Genomic DNA, 18,382 nt, shown 5'->3' on the forward strand with positions numbered 1-18,382 from the left:
TGATTTGAAAGCACTTGGACAGGATTTGGGCTTCAAACTCTCTGTTCTATGAAAATGTGATTGGCTGGTTAGACTAACTGGAATTTAAACCATATCTGGTTTCGGCAACTGGATCCCCGTTTCCGGCTATTGAGGCCGTGACTGGAATTTCGACCATATGGCTAGACATATCCATAGTTTGGGATGGCAATCTTCGCCACTGGCCACTTCATACTCTGTCATCTCAAAACTTCTGGCTTACCGAGTTTATAGCCACAAAACGAGTGGAAAAACAAGTGGCAAAGCGCTAAATTATCTGTGGCTTGTAGACCGACCTGGCCCTTTCAACTATGAGTTACTTGGTGAAAGCGATGGTAGTGGCTTATTTCCAGCCATGTAGACTGGAACTTAAAGTACGTTTGGAGCAAATGGCCTTGATTCTCCCAGTCTAGATTGCGCTTTGATCCGTGGAAGCCCGTGCCAGTCAGCCAGAATAGTATGCTTAAACGTCAGGCACGCTAACGAGAAAGTTTAGGATGATAAGGGTGAGTATGGTATTATAAAGCGTCCACAAATTCCCTTCTTGTGATTCGGACTCTGTGGATGGTAAAGCATTTCAGCACAGAACATTTGGCTCTTATCTTGAATATTCCCTCTTTTTTCCTCATTCTTGCAAACCATAAAAGCTATGAAGCTTACTACCGCTCTTTTCGCTTTTACTGGACTCGCCGGTTTGGCCCTTGGCAAGGCGGTTATTCAGAATATCGGGGTCAATGATGAAGTTGTTGTCCCAAACAGCTATATCATCATATATAAGTCCAGTGCAACCCCTAGGGATAGGAAGAAGCACGAAGAAGCTATTAACAAGAAGGCTAAAGGCAATGGAAAAGAAGGTATCATTGAAACTATTGAGCTTGATGGTTTTAATGGCTATATCGCCAAGATGACCTCCTCAGAACTTAAGGATGTCGTCAACTCTGACCTGGTTAGTACTTCTAAACTTCTATCTCAGTGAGATAGATGTTAACGCCAGTAATTAGGTTGCCAGTATTGAAAAGGATACTATTCTCAACCTCACAGCTGTTGCTGCCCCTTCCTTCGGTCCGCTTAGAAAACGAGCATACATCCAACAGCTTAACTCTCCTTGGGGACTTGCGCGCATCTCGCAACGCTCTAATAAAAGAGGCCTAGACGCTCGATACTACTATGACACTACCACCAAGGCCGGCATAAATGTGTATGTGCTTGACACAGGCATTCGAACCACCCACAAAGAGTTCTCGGGCCGCGCCGTATGGGGAGCCAATTTTGTCCCTGGCTCTCCTAACAGGGACGAGAACGGGCATGGCACGCATGTTGCTGGCACTATTGGCGGGAAAACCTTCGGTGTGGCCAAGAATTGCAATCTCATTGCCGTCAAGGTGTGCGACAAAAACGGTCAGACTACTGCATCCATGGGACTGCAGGGTTTACAGTGGGCTGTCAATCATGCCAAGTCTAAAGGTCTTGCCAAGAAGAGCGTTATCAACATCTCCATCACTGGCGACTACAGCGCTGCTGCTAACAGCTTTATTAAGGCTGCTACTGATGCTGGTCTTACTATTGTCGTCTCAGCTGGCAATAAAGGTGATGACGCCTCATTCTACTCACCATCCTCTGCCCCATCTGCTATTACTGTCGGCGCTTCTGATGCTGATGACTGGCGCACTCCGTGGTCAAATTTTGGCTCTTCGGTTGACATCTTTGCGCCTGGTACTGGTATCCTAAGCTCATGGCACCTGAGCGACAGTAGTAGTAGGTATCTTTCAGGGACGAGTATGGCCGCGCCACATGTTGCTGGTCTCGCGGCATATTTTTTCTCAAACGAGAGGATTGAGGGTTATGCTGCTGTTACTAGACGTATTCTTGATGCTGCTATAAAAGATTCTGTGATAGACGCTATGGGTAGTAGTAATCGTCTTGCTTATAACGCCAATGGCAAATAAGGAAGCGGGAGATTTACAAAGGCTTCAAACAAAGTCAATCTAATCTTCATTTTATTTTTATATAAAATCTCTCAAATTCTGTTCGTCTTTTTAAGAGCTAGCTTTTTTATAGACTTATACTAAACAGTGTTAATAGCATCAGAAATTATTCTTTCACTAAAGGGCATCACCTAGTACTACAGTCCCGCTGTGGTTCTGGCAGAACCACAGAGCGCGGTGGGGTTGGGGTAAAATTCGCGGCGCCGTGATTGGCCCGAGGGGTCCGGCGCACGGGTCATTCCGCCAGGACTACAGTTCCGCTAGAACTACCAGCCCGGGAATGCCCCGGCACTGACATGCGCTCAGCATATTTCAACCACAATTGGATGGTACTGGGAAATTAGTTTTGCAATGCTGTTCGCATGGGCGGAACTCGACAGGTGGGAGCAATCAGATCGTAATTTATCCCTGAAAGTTGCGGACTTGCAGAGCTAGCAGCTTGTAGGACTTGCAGACAAGCGACGAACTGGCGAAGGGCTGGCGGAAGACTAGCGGAGGACTAGCGGAATTGCGGGAGCTGTCGGTAGCGGCATGAAACAACCCTCCCTTACTCGACAACATGGTCGCTCCAATTGCATAACCAGACAGGAAACTACCTCAGTCCAACAAAGGCGCTTCTATAATTTGACTTTTTTACTAATCACTGTCAACGAGGGCCATGAGAAAGAAAGTCATTTAGGGCAGAGAATCAGAGTCTGGCATCCGCTAAGTTAGGAGGAGACTAAGATAGGAAATAGAGATATGCATGCTGGGGGTGCGTACTCGGATATAATGTTTCTTCTAACTATGCTTAATTGTGCGGAGTTTCTATTATATATTGGTAATAGAGTTGTGGAGGGGAGGGCGGAGTTATAGGGGAGATACAGCGGATTTACAGTGAAGAGACTTAGTTTTTGCTAACCTTTAAGTATCTCAAGAGCAGACTAGCCTAATTCGGTGCGATTTCGTTACTTTTACCATCATAACTTCATCCTATCAACATCTTAATAATTATACGGAGCAAAGAAGTCTCGCCGCGGCTACAATCTCCTTACTTACAAGCTTAAAAAGCATTATCAGAAGTCAAGAGCTATTTGAAGATTATAGAGAGCTTTTGTGATCGAGTCTTGTATCAAATACCACGAGTAATAGTAATAGAGGCCTCACTGTGATCTTTAGAGAATTAAGTCAAAATCTAAAAGCCGTCACTAAACAAATGTTCGATCGGGAGCGCGTGGAGCTGGCGGAAATTACAGAGCAAGAACGCGCTAAATGGATACCTGGTGCCTCACGTGAGTCGATTAATGGCGCCGTAAAAATTCGTGTGTACTTTTGGATGGGGAAGGTGCGGCTTACTTTCATCCACCCCTGCCCCTATTCCAACGACCCCCACGCCCCCAGTTCAAAATACAACTTCAATTGCGGACAAGGGGGGCTATGCCTTTCACGCGCGGCAGCCGGCTTTGGATTAGCCTCTATTGAGCCAATGGAACCATAACATGTTGGCTGTAGGAACGATATCAGCTAAAAAGACAGCTCGTCGCTCGAACATCGACCAAGAAGTTTTTACTTTGAGGTTTTAGTATTAATTACTATTAAATCTTTATTATTATTATTTTCCGAATCTCGCCGCACTTAGCTCTGCTTTCGACCAGGCGCCCTTTTGCCATTATGGTCAAAAACGTAGTTATCCTCGGCGCCGGATTTGCTGGTCTGCCGCTGGCCCACAAACTACTTAAGGACACCATCTCTAAAGTCAAAGATGCCAAACTCATACTCATTTCGGCGTCTACTCATCTCTATTGGAACTTAGCCGCGGTCCGGGCCGTGGTGCCAGATGAGGTCCCTGAGGACAAGCTATTCCGCCCAATCGAGGAGGGGTTCGTCAAGTACCCATCGTCTCAGCTCGAGTTGGTCTTTGGCGAGGCAAAGACAGTTGATATTGATCAGAGTATAGTCACCGTCAATATTGATGGCGACGAGCGGACTATCCCATATGAGCAGCTGATCCTCGCGACCGGCTCATCTCTCTCCACGAACTTGCCCTTGAAACACATTGGCTCTACAGAGGCAACCAAGGCAGCACTTCATGACCTCCAAAATAAGATCAAGGCTGCGAAATCGATAGTGGTTGCAGGGGATGGCGTCACCGGTGTCGAGACTGCCGGAGAGTTAGCACATGCGTACGGCGACAAGAAAAGTATTACCTTTATCGTCAGAAATGATTGGCCCCTCCCAGGCCTGTTGCCTTCTGTGGGCAGGGCCGCTGAGAAGGAGCTCATCAATATGAAGGCAAAAATCATCCACAATGCCTCTGTTATAGAGGTGAAGGACCTAGGGTTAGGATAGGGTTATATTAGGCTATGGAAAGCTATCTTGCTCAGGTGCTATTTATATAAGGATTTGTAGAGAGTATAAAAGAGAGATATATAAAGGAGATAAGAAAGAAATAAGAAAGATAATAAGAAATAAAGATAGAGAGATAAAAGAGGTAAAAGAGATATATATATAAGAAGGTTAGATAAGAGTATAAGTAAGATATAAATAAGAAAGAAATAGAGATAGGAAAGAGATAAAAATAAGAAAGAGATAGGGATAAGAAAGAGATAGAGATAAGAAAGATATAAAGATTAGAAAGAGATAGAGGTAAAAAAGAGATAGAGGTAAAGGAGAAATAGGAAAGAGAGAAATAGGGAAAAGAGATAGGTTAGGAAGAAAGATAGGTTAGTATCTAGGAGTGTGTTCTCCTAGGTAGATCTCGAGCTATAGAGGCAGCTGAGATAGCCCTAGTCTTAGTTAAGGTAAGGCCAATAGTTGAGTCTAGCTGTGAGGCTGCAAAGGGACCTAAGAGCTCTTGGAGCTTCTTGTAGGTCTGTGAGGTCTCCTGATCCATAAGGCCGCCTGCTGAGAAGATAAGAGGGTGGAAAAAGGCTCCAAGAGACTGATATTTCCGCCTTTTCTCACTAGCTGCTTCCTGACCTGGTCGCCAGTCCGGGTGCGTTTCGCCGTGAACCACAATGGCGGGTGGGGTTGGGGTTAACTCTGATGTAAGCTGATTCGTCCAAAGAGCTGGGTGCTCGGGCCATTCACCGCTAACCGCAGTTCACGGCAGACCACCAGCCAAAAGGGCCCAGCCGAGAGCTAACCCCAAGCTTAACCCCAAGGTCAACTTAACCCCCAGATCATCAGGTTAAAAATGAAACAACCAGGATTAACATCACCGCTAGCAACGACAAAAAGCAAACAGGTTAGAATTAGAGTTCACACTATTAACAACAATTCGTTTGTTTATTTATCTATTTATCTATCTAGCTATTGATTTATTTATCTATGTCCCTCAATCTATCAGTCAATCGATCAATCAATGCCGCTAGTCCCCAATCCCAATAGCAATTATAATCACCATAATGATGATAATACCGAGGCAGGAGGAGGCCAGGTCATCCAACTATGCAAAGAGCTCGATGTTCTCATCTGCCTCCTCTGCCCAGTGGCTATCAAGCCCGGTATAGATCAGGTCGAGCATCACTACCGCAACCGCCACAAGACAGCCGGGAGGCAACTGCGGGAGGTCATCGCATTCGCCGCCTCTTTCTCCCCGTCAGGCTCGCAGCCACTGGCGCTTCGAGACCCGACCGACAAGGACATAGAGCTGCCGGCCGATGGGGGACCACCGATCCCAGGGCTGGAGACATACGCAGGTTTCAGCTGCAAGAGCTGCCGGTACCTGGTCTCCAGTCCGGGCGTCGTTCTGGCAGAACGACACTTGGGGTTAGCGAGATTGTATGGAGATCCGGGGTAGTGCACGGACCATTCCGCCAGGACAACGTTCCGCCAGGACAACGGCGATGATTGGGGCAATGGACTTTTCACAGTCAGCAGGGAATTAACCCTGAATGCCAATGACAGCAGAGAGTGAGAGATAACCCCAAGTAAACAGGAAATCAATGCATTTATAAAAATGCTAAGAAGTAATTGCGTGGCCCTACAGGTAAAAGTAGATAATTTAGAATAGAGTTTAATTACATATTACTACAGCAATAGCAAAAAGCAAGTTTGTATTTATATAAACAAAAGGTACACCAGCTTTATTAAATAGCAAAAGAGTATAACCAGTCTGTTCACAGACCAGCAAACATCAGCGGCAAAGCAGGGGACTAACCAAGTGCACCATGATTGACAGTACAGCAGACCACATGATCCAGCTGTGCGAGCAGCTGAAGATGTTAGTTTGTCTACTTTGCGAGGCAGCTATCAAGCCCGAACCGGCTCAGGTAGAGCGTCACTATCGCAATTGCCATAAGACTATCGGACAGCCGCTGCAAGAAGTCATCGCGTTTGCCGAATCGTTCTCGTCGTCAGGATGGCGCCCCCAGGCACTAAAAGACCCGACAGATGAGAACATAGAGCTGCCACCAGATGGAAGCCCGCCCATCCCCGGACTAAAGACATACAAGGGACTCAGCTGCGAGAGCTGTCGATTTCTAACCCGCAACAGTCGGAATCTCGCCACGCACGAGACCCGCGCGAGGCACCACGGGCTGCGGGTCAGCGGCAGGGGGCGGAGGAACGGCCGGGCGACGGTGATGCTTCAGTCGCTGCGCAAGGCTCCGCACGCAAGGTACTGGATCGTCAATCCGGCCGCAGTATGGGCCGACCGCGGCGGCGACAATAGCAGCAGTACGGCCGAGGAGGGAGATGGTGGCGGTGATGGTGACACTGACGGTGACACTGTACTGCTACAGACCGTCCGGGCGTGCGAGAAGGATCTGAAGGAGGCGGAGGTGGAACGGCAACGTCAGGTAGAGGCACCGGGCGGAGTTGACACTGAGTCGAGATGGGTGCAGTTTATGAAATGGTCGGCGCACTTGCAGCAGAAGGACAAACCGATGCTGTACCAGGCAGGACTATCACCGGCTTCTGCCGCAGTTGAGCAGCGGATGTGGCCCCGCGAGCGCCGTGAAGCGAACCAGAGGCTACGTGAGTTGACCGAGAGCTTCCGGCGCGAGCTTGGCCGTTGCATGGAGAGGCTGGATAAGGTGCCGGACGAAACGCTCGAGTGGCTCGGCAGCATTGACCCGACTAAGCCAGTATCGACCCCGTTCGGCCGAAAGCAGAAGTCAGATACGATGGATAGGTACAGTGCGTGCTGGCAGCGGTACTTGTGCTATTGTGTCCGGATCCAGCCGCTTGGGCGCGACGGAGCTAAGACAGAGCACGGTATCCGATTTACGGAAGAGCAGTGGAATTCTCTGGCCGATATCATCCAGCGACTTGATACTGTTGCTGACAAGAAGAACAAGCAGGGGCAGCAGCAGGTCATGAAGGACAGCAGAGAAGGAGATAGAGAAGAGGGAGAAGAAGAAGACCCCGATAAGAAGGCACTTGACGAGGCCGTCTTTAACTTCTGCATCAAGTCAATTAAGCAGAAGCTTGGGAGGAAGCAGTATCACAACCCGCTGCTCCACTTTACGGCCATACTGGGTATCAAGGAGGATGGCACGTGGGTGCCGTCCCACACACATACCCGGTTTCTCGCCGGCTTCTTATGGTGCGGGCGGATTCTAATGCTAGAGCACTTCTTTAAGGATGACCCGTATGACTCCGAGGACTCGACTTGCGACACGAGTTTTGCGGCTATCGATCGGTTCCAGAAGGGTCATCGCGATTGGCTCGCAACCGGCTCATACACACCGTTCAGCGCTATTATTCAGTGGATGACGTACGGACGGGGCTACCGCAATCAGGAAGGTGGGCAAGCGAGGGTGCTATGGGACAGTGATGGCACGACTCTCAACTATCTGGGCGATAAGATCACCGTGGACAGCTTTCAGCAGACGGCGCAGGCGCTCGTGCGGGAAGCCGAGGGCTGGCTCGACAAACTTACGGGCTGGCTCGACAAACTTACGGGCGGACAATGGAGTCAGATCCGCGAGACGATAAGGCTACGGGACATCGCCGATAGCTTGGTGTTCGAGGGCCCAGGGCGGTCATTCGCGACGAACCGGAAGAATGCATGGCTGAAGCCGGGTGCCGAGAAGTTGACAAGGCTGGTAGGCGCGACGCTGTGGAAGATCGTCGATGCAGGGAACGGCGGTAGTCGGGTCGAGTGCCGGAGACGGGCGATAGAGGAGTATCTTGGTTGGCTGCGGCAGTTCCGGTCAAGCATGTTCCCGGTTGTGCATGTGTGGGGGGGACAGCCCGGGCGAGGTCCGGAGGTGTCAACGCTGAAGCACTGCGACACCGAACAGCTGCCGAAGAACGTGCTCGTCTTTGACGGGCAGGTGGTGCTCATCACAGACCGGGACAAGAGCAAGGGCTTGAATGGCAAGCAAGGCCGAAAGGTAGCACGTTTCTTGCCCGAGGGCCCGAGCTTGATGATGGTGGCATATATCGCATGGCTGCTGCCGTTTGAGAAGGTGCTGCATCGGCTCTCTGGCATTCGAGGCCCGTCTGAAGCGATTAACCCGTGGCTATGGAAGTCGGCCGAGAAGGGGCTTTGGGACACGGCAAAGCTGAGCAAGCAACTCGCGCTCGTCACAGGTGCACAGATTGGGGTTCAGCTAACTGTTTCAAGCTACCGGCATGTAGCTATCGAGATGGGTCGTCGAATCAAGGGATTAATCGTTCAGCAAGTCGAACTGGAAGCCGCCGTGGCAGATAGCGATGACGAGGCGGCTGATCCGTTAACGGGAGAAGCACACCGACAACCGAAAGTTGAGTATGTATGGGATATTCAAGCGACACACGGAAGTCGAATCGCACGGAATCACTATGCTGTCAATCTTCAATTCCCGAGTCAGCTACAGCCGGAGATGTTGTCAAATTTCCGGGAGATCAGCCGTCTGTGGCATCAATTTCTGGCCCGAACTGATGGTGATTTCGGTGACAGAAAACGCCGGGCTCACAATGATGATAGTATGCCGGTCGTCGACAGAGCAGCAGCGAAGAGGCAACAGCTTACTATAGACCGAGAGGTACGTATAATAGTATTACTCTACTATTTTGTATATAATGCGTCCGGAATTGAGACAGATTACGATTGGTGCTGGGACAGAAGGGGGGGAAGGGGAGGCGCTATAGGGTAGGGCGTAAGAGTAAGCTTGTGACTAACACAGTACCGCTATCAGCAGGCAACTTCACCGAGACTCCCGCTAGATAGCGACATGGCCCCCCGCTATGAGGATGCAGAGATAGATGCTGGGCTGAAGCGTATGCTAGGCGAAGACGCAGGATGGAAGACGCCGCAGCAGCGCGATGGCATGTACCGGATCATGCGACTGGAGAACAACGGTATCCGGAGCGAGTTGCTTATCGTGGTGCTGGGGACAGGCGGTGGCAAAAGCATCTTATTTATGCTGCCGGCTTTTATGGAAGACGAACGAGGCACGGGTGGAGGACCGGTCAGTATTGTGGTTGTCCCGTTTGTATCTCTTGTGCAGGCCTTAGTTTTAAGAGCACGCGAACTCGGCATCGATTGCATGGAATGGAGAAGCGATATCGATCAAGAGAGGGAGGAACGGCAGCGGGACGCGCGGTTGGTAGTGGTCAGTGCCGATGTGGCCGTGAGCGAAGGATTTACCGCATACGTCAAGAGCATTCGGGGTCGAGGGTTACTAGAAAGGGTCTTTTTTGACGAGTGTCACACCGCTATCATGGACGTCAGCTACCGAGAGCGGCTGGGGCTGCTAACGGGGCTGCACCGGTTTGGGTGCCCGCTGGTAATGCTTACTGCGACGCTGCCGGTGTTGATGGAGGATTGGTTCCGGGAGCGAATGCTGGCACAGGACGCGACAATCATCCGAGCTCCGAGGATGAGGGTGAATATTCGGTACCGAGTGAAGCAGGTAAAGCCGGGAAAGACGGCAATAGAGGACGGAGTGGTAGCTGCGATGAAGGCGATCGAGGGGCGAATGGGGACAGCACAACGCGGAGTGATATACTGCCGCTCTATCAAGCAGTGTGAGGCAATAGCTGCAACGGTTGGCTGCAAAGCGTATCACAGCAAGCTAACGCGGGAAGCACGAGCTGCTGCGCTGCAAGACTGGGTCGATGGGCGGGACGGTCAGAAGTGGATTGCAGCGACGACTGGACTGGGGACCGGCGTCGACATCAAGGGCATCGTCGGTGTAATTCATGCGGGCCCGCCGTTTAAACTAGTCGACTTTGTTCAGCAGACAGGCAGAGGCGGTCGACAGAGAGGTGAGGTTGTAGACTCGGTGATTGTGACAGACGGAAGGGCGGGCTGGGCAAACGAGTTCGGCAGTGATATCGATCACATGAACCGTGAGGGAGTTGAATTGTTTATGAAGGATGAGGGCTGTCGGCGCTTAGTGCTTGGGCGATTTTTTGATGGGATTGAGCTTTGTTGTAGCGATATGCGAGCAGAATACTGTGATCGGTGCTTAGGGGAAACTGATGAGGCGGATGGCGGAGAATATAGGCAAGAAGGAAAGGTTCTGGTGGTTAACCGACTGAAGGAGAGCGTGCAGGAGGAGAGCCGGCGGATGACAAGGCTATATAGCTGGCTAGATCGGGTGCGGGAGGTGGGATGCTCGGTATGCTTTGTCAAGTGGCATATACACGGGGCAAAGGAGGAGGATATACGGAGGATGGAGCATGAGCGGAAGGACTGCAAGCTGCTGAAGCAGAAGGATTTTGATCGATGGCAGGCAAGTCTACGGTTTGCAGACTACGAGTGCTGCTGGGAGTGCGGTCTGCCGTATGACTGGTGCAGCGTGGGACGAGTGCAGGGTAAGTGTGGCTACCGCAATAGGATATTACCGGTGGTGATGATGGTTAAGGTTAGTGAAACAGTTCGGGGGCTAGTTCGTGATAGATTTGGGGTAGATTGTACAGATGAGCAGGCGTACCGCGAGTGGATTAAGCGGATGAGGCCGATGTATGGGTTATCGATGACGAATGGGCTTGCGGTTTGGGATGAGATTGTACAGTATATTGCTAGAAAAGAAAAAGGTTAGGACAGAAAGTATATTAATATAAATATAGTAATAAAAAGGTTAACGTGGTTGATAAGCATGCTGATCATCCAAGTATGCTGATCAAAAATTCCAGCCTCTAAACTTTAAATCCATTTAAAAACATAATAAACCATCTGATCAATTAAAACTACTTACCATACTCTTCCCCAGAGGTCTCAATCACTACCTGACACGTCCTTGCATTATGCCCGGCCTTGCCGCATACACCACAACGCCGACCACCCGGTCGCTCTGACCTTCCTCGACCACCACTTCTCGATGATTCGGCCACTATCTGCGGATCAACATCCATCTGATCAATTACTTGCGATGCATCCTGTACAGTCATTGCCCCTCCTTTCTGTAGTCTAGTCCTTTTTGCCCTCCGGCGCCGGCTTAGTATCTCATTTGCATCTCGAAGATTTCGGACCTCATTCCTCAATAAGACAACCTCATGCATAATTGCCCTTGTTGCTTTAGTATTTGACTTTAAAGCTTCTATTATTGACTCTGGGGAGCCGCCTTTATGTCTTCTGATTCGTTTTTCGAGGTATTCAGACTGAGATTGAGCCTCAATTGCTGTCTTTGGGGTCTTTGAAACCCATGGGGTTAATGGTTGGCTGACCTCCCCAGGAGGCGTTGGGGTTCGTAGCTGCACATCAAGCTTTGAGATCACGGCTTCTGGGTCAAGAGGAGCAAGTCCAGCTCCTCTAAAACCCCCTCGGATATTGCTTTCTGTGAAAGTAGCTTTAAAGGCGGCATAAAAGGCTGGGAAGAACTCGGTCTTAGAAATGTGGGTTATAGAGCATCTAATCAGATGCTCTATTTGTCGACCATAAGCCCGTTTCAGCACTGCAAAGCACCCAACATCAAGAGGCTGAAGTAGGTGAGATGCATGAGGTGGCATACAAAGCGTGATAATCTTATTATCCTGGCAGTATCTCTCAAAGTCAGCAGAGTGGTGGCTTTCGTGGCCATCGAGGATCAGAAGACGATAGGCACCAACTGATCGGTTACTTGTAGACCGATCAAAGTGCTTTAGCCACTCAAGACCCAGCTCATTATTTGTCCAACCATTTTGGCTCGTTGCAATAACCCAGTCGGCCGGGAGGTTGCTTTCTCGGTACCAGTTGGCAAGGTGATATTGGCCAGCACCAATGATGAATGGCGCGATCGATTGACCTTCTGCATTAATCGCCTGGATTACTGTAATCCATTCCCGATTTCCAGGCTGCACTGATTTTGGTCTTCCTTGCCTTTCCGAGCCTGTAACTGCCATTCCGGCCATTATAAGGCCCATCATAAAACCAGTCTCATCAAAGTTCCAGATATCATCTGATCGGATACCATACTTCGCGATTGTGTTCTGTACAAGCCTAAACCAGCCACGAATAATAGTCGGATCTTCGCATTTAGCTCTCTGATAGTCATATCTCCGAAATAAACGCGTCTTTAGCTCTGGTTGTCGCTTGACGAAGTTATGAGCCCAACGCTTGCCAACAGGTGATGCGTCACGGTCGGCAAGCAGAGAATTGGCTATTTCTTCTACAAAACGCAGTCGCGCAGGAAATCCTCGCGAATCTAGGTCAAGGAGGAATTGGACTATTATCTGTTCCTCTAGATCAGTCAGTCTCCGTGACTTTGGCACCCACGCGTCTCGTGATTGAATGCCATTCTGTCGGTTACGGAGAGTACCGAAGCCAACTTCATATATTTTTGCGGCGCGTCGGAGGCTTAGCTTTGGATTATTTTGAAGGGCCTGAAGTGCAAGAAGGATTCTAGCTTCATTTGATGGCTGAGGCATGTTTAGTGGTTGAGAATTAATTCATCAAATGGTTAAGATGTAGGATGAGGGATTTTTGATCAGCATACTTGGATGATCAGCATGCTTATCAACCACGTTAGTTAAAATATAATTCCCTTAGCTTGTCTGCAGCTTTCTTGACGGCGATAAAGAGTAAAAGGTCGGACTTTCCAGTCACTAGATTGATCTATTTTCGAATAGCAGTTTCTTCTGAAAATTTCTCTTTATTAATCTAGTCATATCGCAGATTGATATAGAATTGCAATAGTTGTGGGTGAGTTACACGATAATGATTAAGCTAAAAATAAGTGTCCAAACGTATCAGAACACACCGCAGCTTAATCCACCACCTCGCCATGCGGCAGACTCTACATCTTCAACTCTCTACAACTATAGCAAATGGAAAGTCCAAGTCGAGGAATCCTAGCGGAAATATGCGCCAATCGGCCCCCTAAACAGGAGCTAAGTCCAGTGGCCAAAGCTCTCATTGTTCGCGACGTAAAGACAGGAAGGTCATACAGTAATATCGCGCACGACGCGAAGTGTTCACCATCATCTGTCGCAAGGATGGTTTAACACTGGACAATGAGAAAACTGGACAAACGCCCAAGACCCGGACGTCCCCGGAAACTCACAACTTAGGAGATTCGGTGTATATTACTCTCACCCAAATGGGACTGCCGTATCACATATAAGGCGATTATTAATCCGCTGGGTAGCAAGTTCTCACGATCTATACTATTTCGAGTTATCTGCCTTCACTATAGTCGCAAGTAAAGACTAATCCAGCTAATACCATTATCAAGAGAAATAGCGCGACAGCGGCTTTCATAGTGTCAAGGCTGGAAGGACGATATTAATGAATTGATAGAGGTAGAGACAATCAAAGGCTAAGTACAACTTAAGCTCAGGAAGATTTCACTAAACTAATAACAACGTTAGATAACTTTCTCTGATAAGTCTATAATTTAGTCTTAACCTAACTATAAACGAGGCTAGCTATTCTGTAAACCTTACGAGAAATTTATAAAACTATTTATCAATCTCACAGTTTAGAGGAAGTCTAAATATCAATCATACTTTAGGGAGCAATCTAAGGACGTAGGAAATCTGACGATATAATTATAATCAGCGATAACACGGCCAGAAGAAGAGGATATATATTACGAAGTTATTAATTAGCTTTAATAAAAGGGCTACTTCCTCTATACAACGGTACACCATAATTCCAGCAGGATAACGCAAGAATCCATACTCCGCAGTTAACGACTAATTAATTATTAAAGCAATTAATTACGTAGATTACCTGGCCTGCATATTCGCCGGATCTTGACCCTATTAGGCATATTAGGAAGCTTTTAAAGTCTAGAATATGGAAGTTTTACCCTTACTTAGAAGATTTAAAGAAGAATGAATCTAATATCCAAGAATTGGTTAGATATATAAGGTTGGCGTGGGTAGAGATTACCACGGAAGAGATTAATAACCTTATTTAGTCTCTGCCCTGTACTCGGGTAGGGTCTAGAGACCGACCCCCGTGCTTTCCTTTCCACCGAAGGTGCCCGTGCGTCAAGCACGGGGGGTACGGTGACTAGGCAAAGGGGCGGGTGACTGGGGAATAAATTAGATACCTCATTTTTGTATGTAGCCCCACCAAAAAAATAAGTCACTCCGTTAGTTGAATTGTCCCTCTTTGCTGCACTGATGATGCCCGCGATATGTCATTACCCCTCACAAACATCACAACGAAATCACCACTCAACATCCTTCACACCAACAAGGTAATTACTTTATTCAGTCATAATAATTGCAATTTCTATTTAATTGAGACGATGGATATATCAATCAAAAGCCCTGAACTGGCTCTTACTGCAGTACAAAAATATATCAATTCTGACACTGGAAACCCTAATGTCTTGCGATATACAGCTCATAACCTTGAGACGCGTACTGTCGCGGCTGTCGAGCTTCTAAGGGAAGGATATTACTCCTCAGCCGTTAAAGCTGCCAAGGCATGGAGGGTACCATATAAAAGGTTGCTTTCTCGACAAAAAGGAAAACATCCTATCTCTCAAAATGGCGGCAACTTCACGCTTTTTTCGCCGGAAGAAGAGAAGGCGATCCTCGCTTGGTGCTGGCGCCGCGTCACTCAGGGACATCATATACAGATGCGTACTCTTCGACAGTATGCTAATTCCATTCTAAAAGCAACTAACCGGCTTCCAACGGCTTCCAGATACTGGGCAAGACGTTTTCTAAGAAGATATTCCTCTATTCTTCATAGAAAGAAGAGTTCAACCATCGCAGTGCAAAGAAAGGCGATGGCAGACCGAGCCAACGTCGAAGAGTGGTTTCGCAAGTGGCATGATTACGCGGAAAAAGGCATAGATTACGAGGATGTGTGGAACATCGATGAGACAGGCTTCCAGATCGGTTGTCTTAAAAATGGGATGTTCCTGTGGACTTTTGGGGAAATCGACAAGCCTATCTTGACTGATGCACACGAGACAATAAGCGTCACGATCATTGAGTCGATATCAGCAAAAGGACGGGTTATTCCAGCGTTTATCATCATGCCGGGCGTACAGCTGCCGTCTCGGTGGGTTGACAATCGCCTTGAACCGGGCACAACGATCGTTACAACACCAAACGGCTATATCGATGATATCTCCGCGTTAGAATTCTTCGACCACTTTGAACGGCTTTCCCGGACTCAAAAAATTCCGGGAAAAAGAACACTATTACTAGACGGTTGTGAGAATCATTTTACCAAAGAGCTTTTCCAAAAAGCCCAAGATGCAGGCGTGGTGTTGTTCCCTTTCCCGCCTCACTTGACACATATCCTTCAACCGCTAGATGTGGGGCTATTCTGTGTATACAAGCATTGGCATCAGGAAATCCTTCTTCGTGAGATTGCAGATGGCGCTACAGACTTCAATAAAGCTGACTTTTTGTTCCATTTACAGGAGGTACGCGCCCGTACTACTAAGAGAAGCACTATCATCTCATCTTGGCAAAAGACCGGCATCTATCCCTTCGATCCTGAGGTTGTACTAGCCCGTATGATAAATCCCTTATCATCACTATCTTTGGAGGTAGCTGAAGAGTCGTTACCTGGCTATATCTCACGAGGGTCCTCTTCCACCCACAGCAGCGATAGCAACTCCGAAATGAGTGAGGAAGACGGCGTTCCGCCGCCTCATGAGGTACACCATTCGAATCGTCACGACCAGGAGATTCGATTGATATCAACGCCACCTCCGCGCGTCAACTGGATCGAAATGAACACGCCGGAGCTCAAGTTGCGACAGATCCGTCAGTACGAGGAATATGTGGCCCTCAGGATCGAATGCTCAATAACCTCGGGCACGCCTCTGACTCCCTCAGTGTCACATGTCAATGAAAAGCTGCGGAAAGCACATACAACTCTCGCAGTCAATGGGATTACTGCGACTCAGGAAATGCGCCGTCTCAAGGAGAAGAACCTTAGAAGGTCTGCCCGGGATCAGGGGACCACCATACTGGCAAATTACGGGCCAATTACTATATACGATGCCAGACTTCGCGTCGCAAAGGATCAGCACAACCGGCTGGCCGGTCAGGCGGCCGAGGAAGCTCGTGTGCACACTAAAGAAGTTAGGGTTGAAGTCGGGTATTTACGACGATGGATTGCAGCGGTCAGGAAGATGCTCAGGGCTTCTTTAAAGGATCTACGGGTTGCTGATCTATACAGCAGCCAGCCGACTTATTCTCAGAAAAAGAAGCTATTCACAGCGGCCGAATTTTATATAAAAAAACAACACCAAGATTGTATACGGTCGACGGCGGTGATAGGGTCAAGATACCGGCTTCACCGCGAGCTTCTGGCTAAAAGTAAAGATTCCAAGGTGAAAGCGACTAATGCAAAGGAATCAGAAAGTCGGGAAGCCCCTAGAGTATTTATCTTTCACTGGAATCCCCAATTCCTTCTTCCATTTGACTATGACTTCAATATCGTGAAGGAGGCGTTGGAATTTATTATCAGTGACGAGGAAAAACGCCGCTCCAATCGGAAGAAGATATCGTTGGAAGCTGACGGCTTGGAAATCGTTGAAGATGATGAGGAAATGGATGAAGATGATGAATATGACGATGACAATGAAGAAATAGTCATTGGGGATACTATTGAAGTCAGTTAGGGCGAGTTCATTGTCCCAAAGGATGAAGAAAATACCGAATAGTCGTGATGGTTGCTTGGTGTTTTGGCAATATGCATTTTTGGTGGGGGTTGCAAATGGAGGGGTTGGTCCGGTCACAATCATATAGTTATCCGTGGCAAAGGAAGTACATCTAATTTGGTGGGGCGCACATATAAAAATGAGGTAGCTTAATTTCCCTAGTCAACCGACCCTTTTCCTAGTCACCGTACCCCCCGTGCTAGAGGCGCTGGCACTTGTGACTAGATGGATAGTACGGGGTCGGCCGGTCTACAGGCCCTACCCGAGTAGGCTTAAAGCCTGTATTTATGCATAGAGACAATATACTTAACGTACACGATAAGCGAGTGGATCAGACAAGCGAGTGGATCAACCCACTTTTCACTTTAAAAGCCGTTTTTTAAATAATTCTTAAAAATCAAAATTAAGCTTAAAACGGCTAGGATTTTAACAATTTATATATAAGTCCTAAAATAAGCTATATTAATTTCTTGACATTTTTAAAACAATCCTATATATCTATAAACCTTAAAGTTCACTTACACTGTAAAATACACTGTATTTTAAGGTTTTCTATATAAAATAAAACATTTAAAAATATGTAAAAAATACATGTTTATATATTTAACTATACTATTTAAGGAAATAATTTTATTAGATTTTTAGCTAATTTATTTAAGCTCTAAAATACTATAGGGTAAGCTATTATCAGCTGCACAGTATGCTGATCCACTCGCTTGTTTGATCCACTCGCTTATCGTGTACGTTAATATTAGAGAGAAAAAGCAGGGCTTTCATTTAACATACCATATAACGTAGTTCACAAGCGAGTTGGCCACCTAAACAAGTTGGCCAGCATACTTTTCACCTTAAAAGGTATTTTTTAAATAATTCTTATAAATTCAAATTAGACTTAAAATAGCTAAGATTTGAATAGCGTATATATAAGTCCTAAGGTAAGTTATATTAATTTTCTTAGATTTTTAAAAAAATCCTCTGTAGCTATAAACTTTAAAGTCTATTTACACTGTAAGTTACACTGTATTTTAAGGTTTTCTATATAATCTAAAATACTTAAAAATCTTTAAAAAATATTTTCTAATAAAGTTAACTATACTATTTTAGGAACACTTTTTATTTAATTTTTAGCTAATTTATTTAAGCTTTGGAATACTATAGGGTAAGCTATTATTAGCTGCACAGTATGCTGGCCAACTCGCTTGTGAACTACGTTATATTGACTTATTGTAAATAGATTGATTTCATTAAATGTAAAATTATCGCATCCAAATGGAATGAGGTAGTTAGAGGCGGGGCATTCCGATACTTTTGAACACAAATTGTAATCACCTCGTTAATTTGGCGATGAAGCGGAGTTGCAAGCTGGGCTATAATTGTTACGACCCCAGCGGTTACGTC

General features: G+C 47.2%; 3 protein-coding genes across 3 annotated transcripts; all 3 read left to right on the forward strand.

Annotated features, from left to right (window-relative positions):
* Positions 1-667: 667 nt before the first annotated feature.
* Positions 668-1,964, forward strand: FOBCDRAFT_276858 (peptidase S8/S53 domain-containing protein; the record flags this gene model as incomplete). Its single annotated transcript, XM_059611529.1, has 2 exons — positions 668-964; positions 1,020-1,964. The coding sequence occupies 2 exons, from the start codon at positions 668-670 to the stop codon at positions 1,962-1,964; spliced, it is 1,242 nt and encodes a 413-aa protein (XP_059467555.1).
* A 1,689-nt stretch (positions 1,965-3,653) lies between these two features.
* Positions 3,654-4,526, forward strand: FOBCDRAFT_241828 (uncharacterized protein; the record flags this gene model as incomplete). The annotated part of the gene is made up of 2 exons (XM_059610407.1): positions 3,654-4,307; positions 4,461-4,526. 2 exons carry the CDS (start codon positions 3,654-3,656, stop codon positions 4,524-4,526), a joined length of 720 nt encoding a protein of 239 aa, XP_059467556.1.
* An 820-nt stretch (positions 4,527-5,346) lies between these two features.
* FOBCDRAFT_102864 (uncharacterized protein) lies at positions 5,347-7,579 on the forward strand (the record flags this gene model as incomplete). Its single annotated transcript, XM_059607700.1, has 2 exons — positions 5,347-5,712; positions 6,590-7,579. Coding segments are annotated over 2 exons (1,356 nt in total), but the record flags the coding sequence as incomplete, so codon positions are not given.
* Positions 7,580-18,382: the final 10,803 nt, after the last annotated feature.

The sequence above is a fragment of the Fusarium oxysporum genome, chromosome VII (genome assembly GCF_013085055.1).
Source record: "Fusarium oxysporum Fo47 chromosome VII, complete sequence".
NCBI lineage: Eukaryota > Fungi > Ascomycota > Sordariomycetes > Hypocreales > Nectriaceae > Fusarium > Fusarium oxysporum.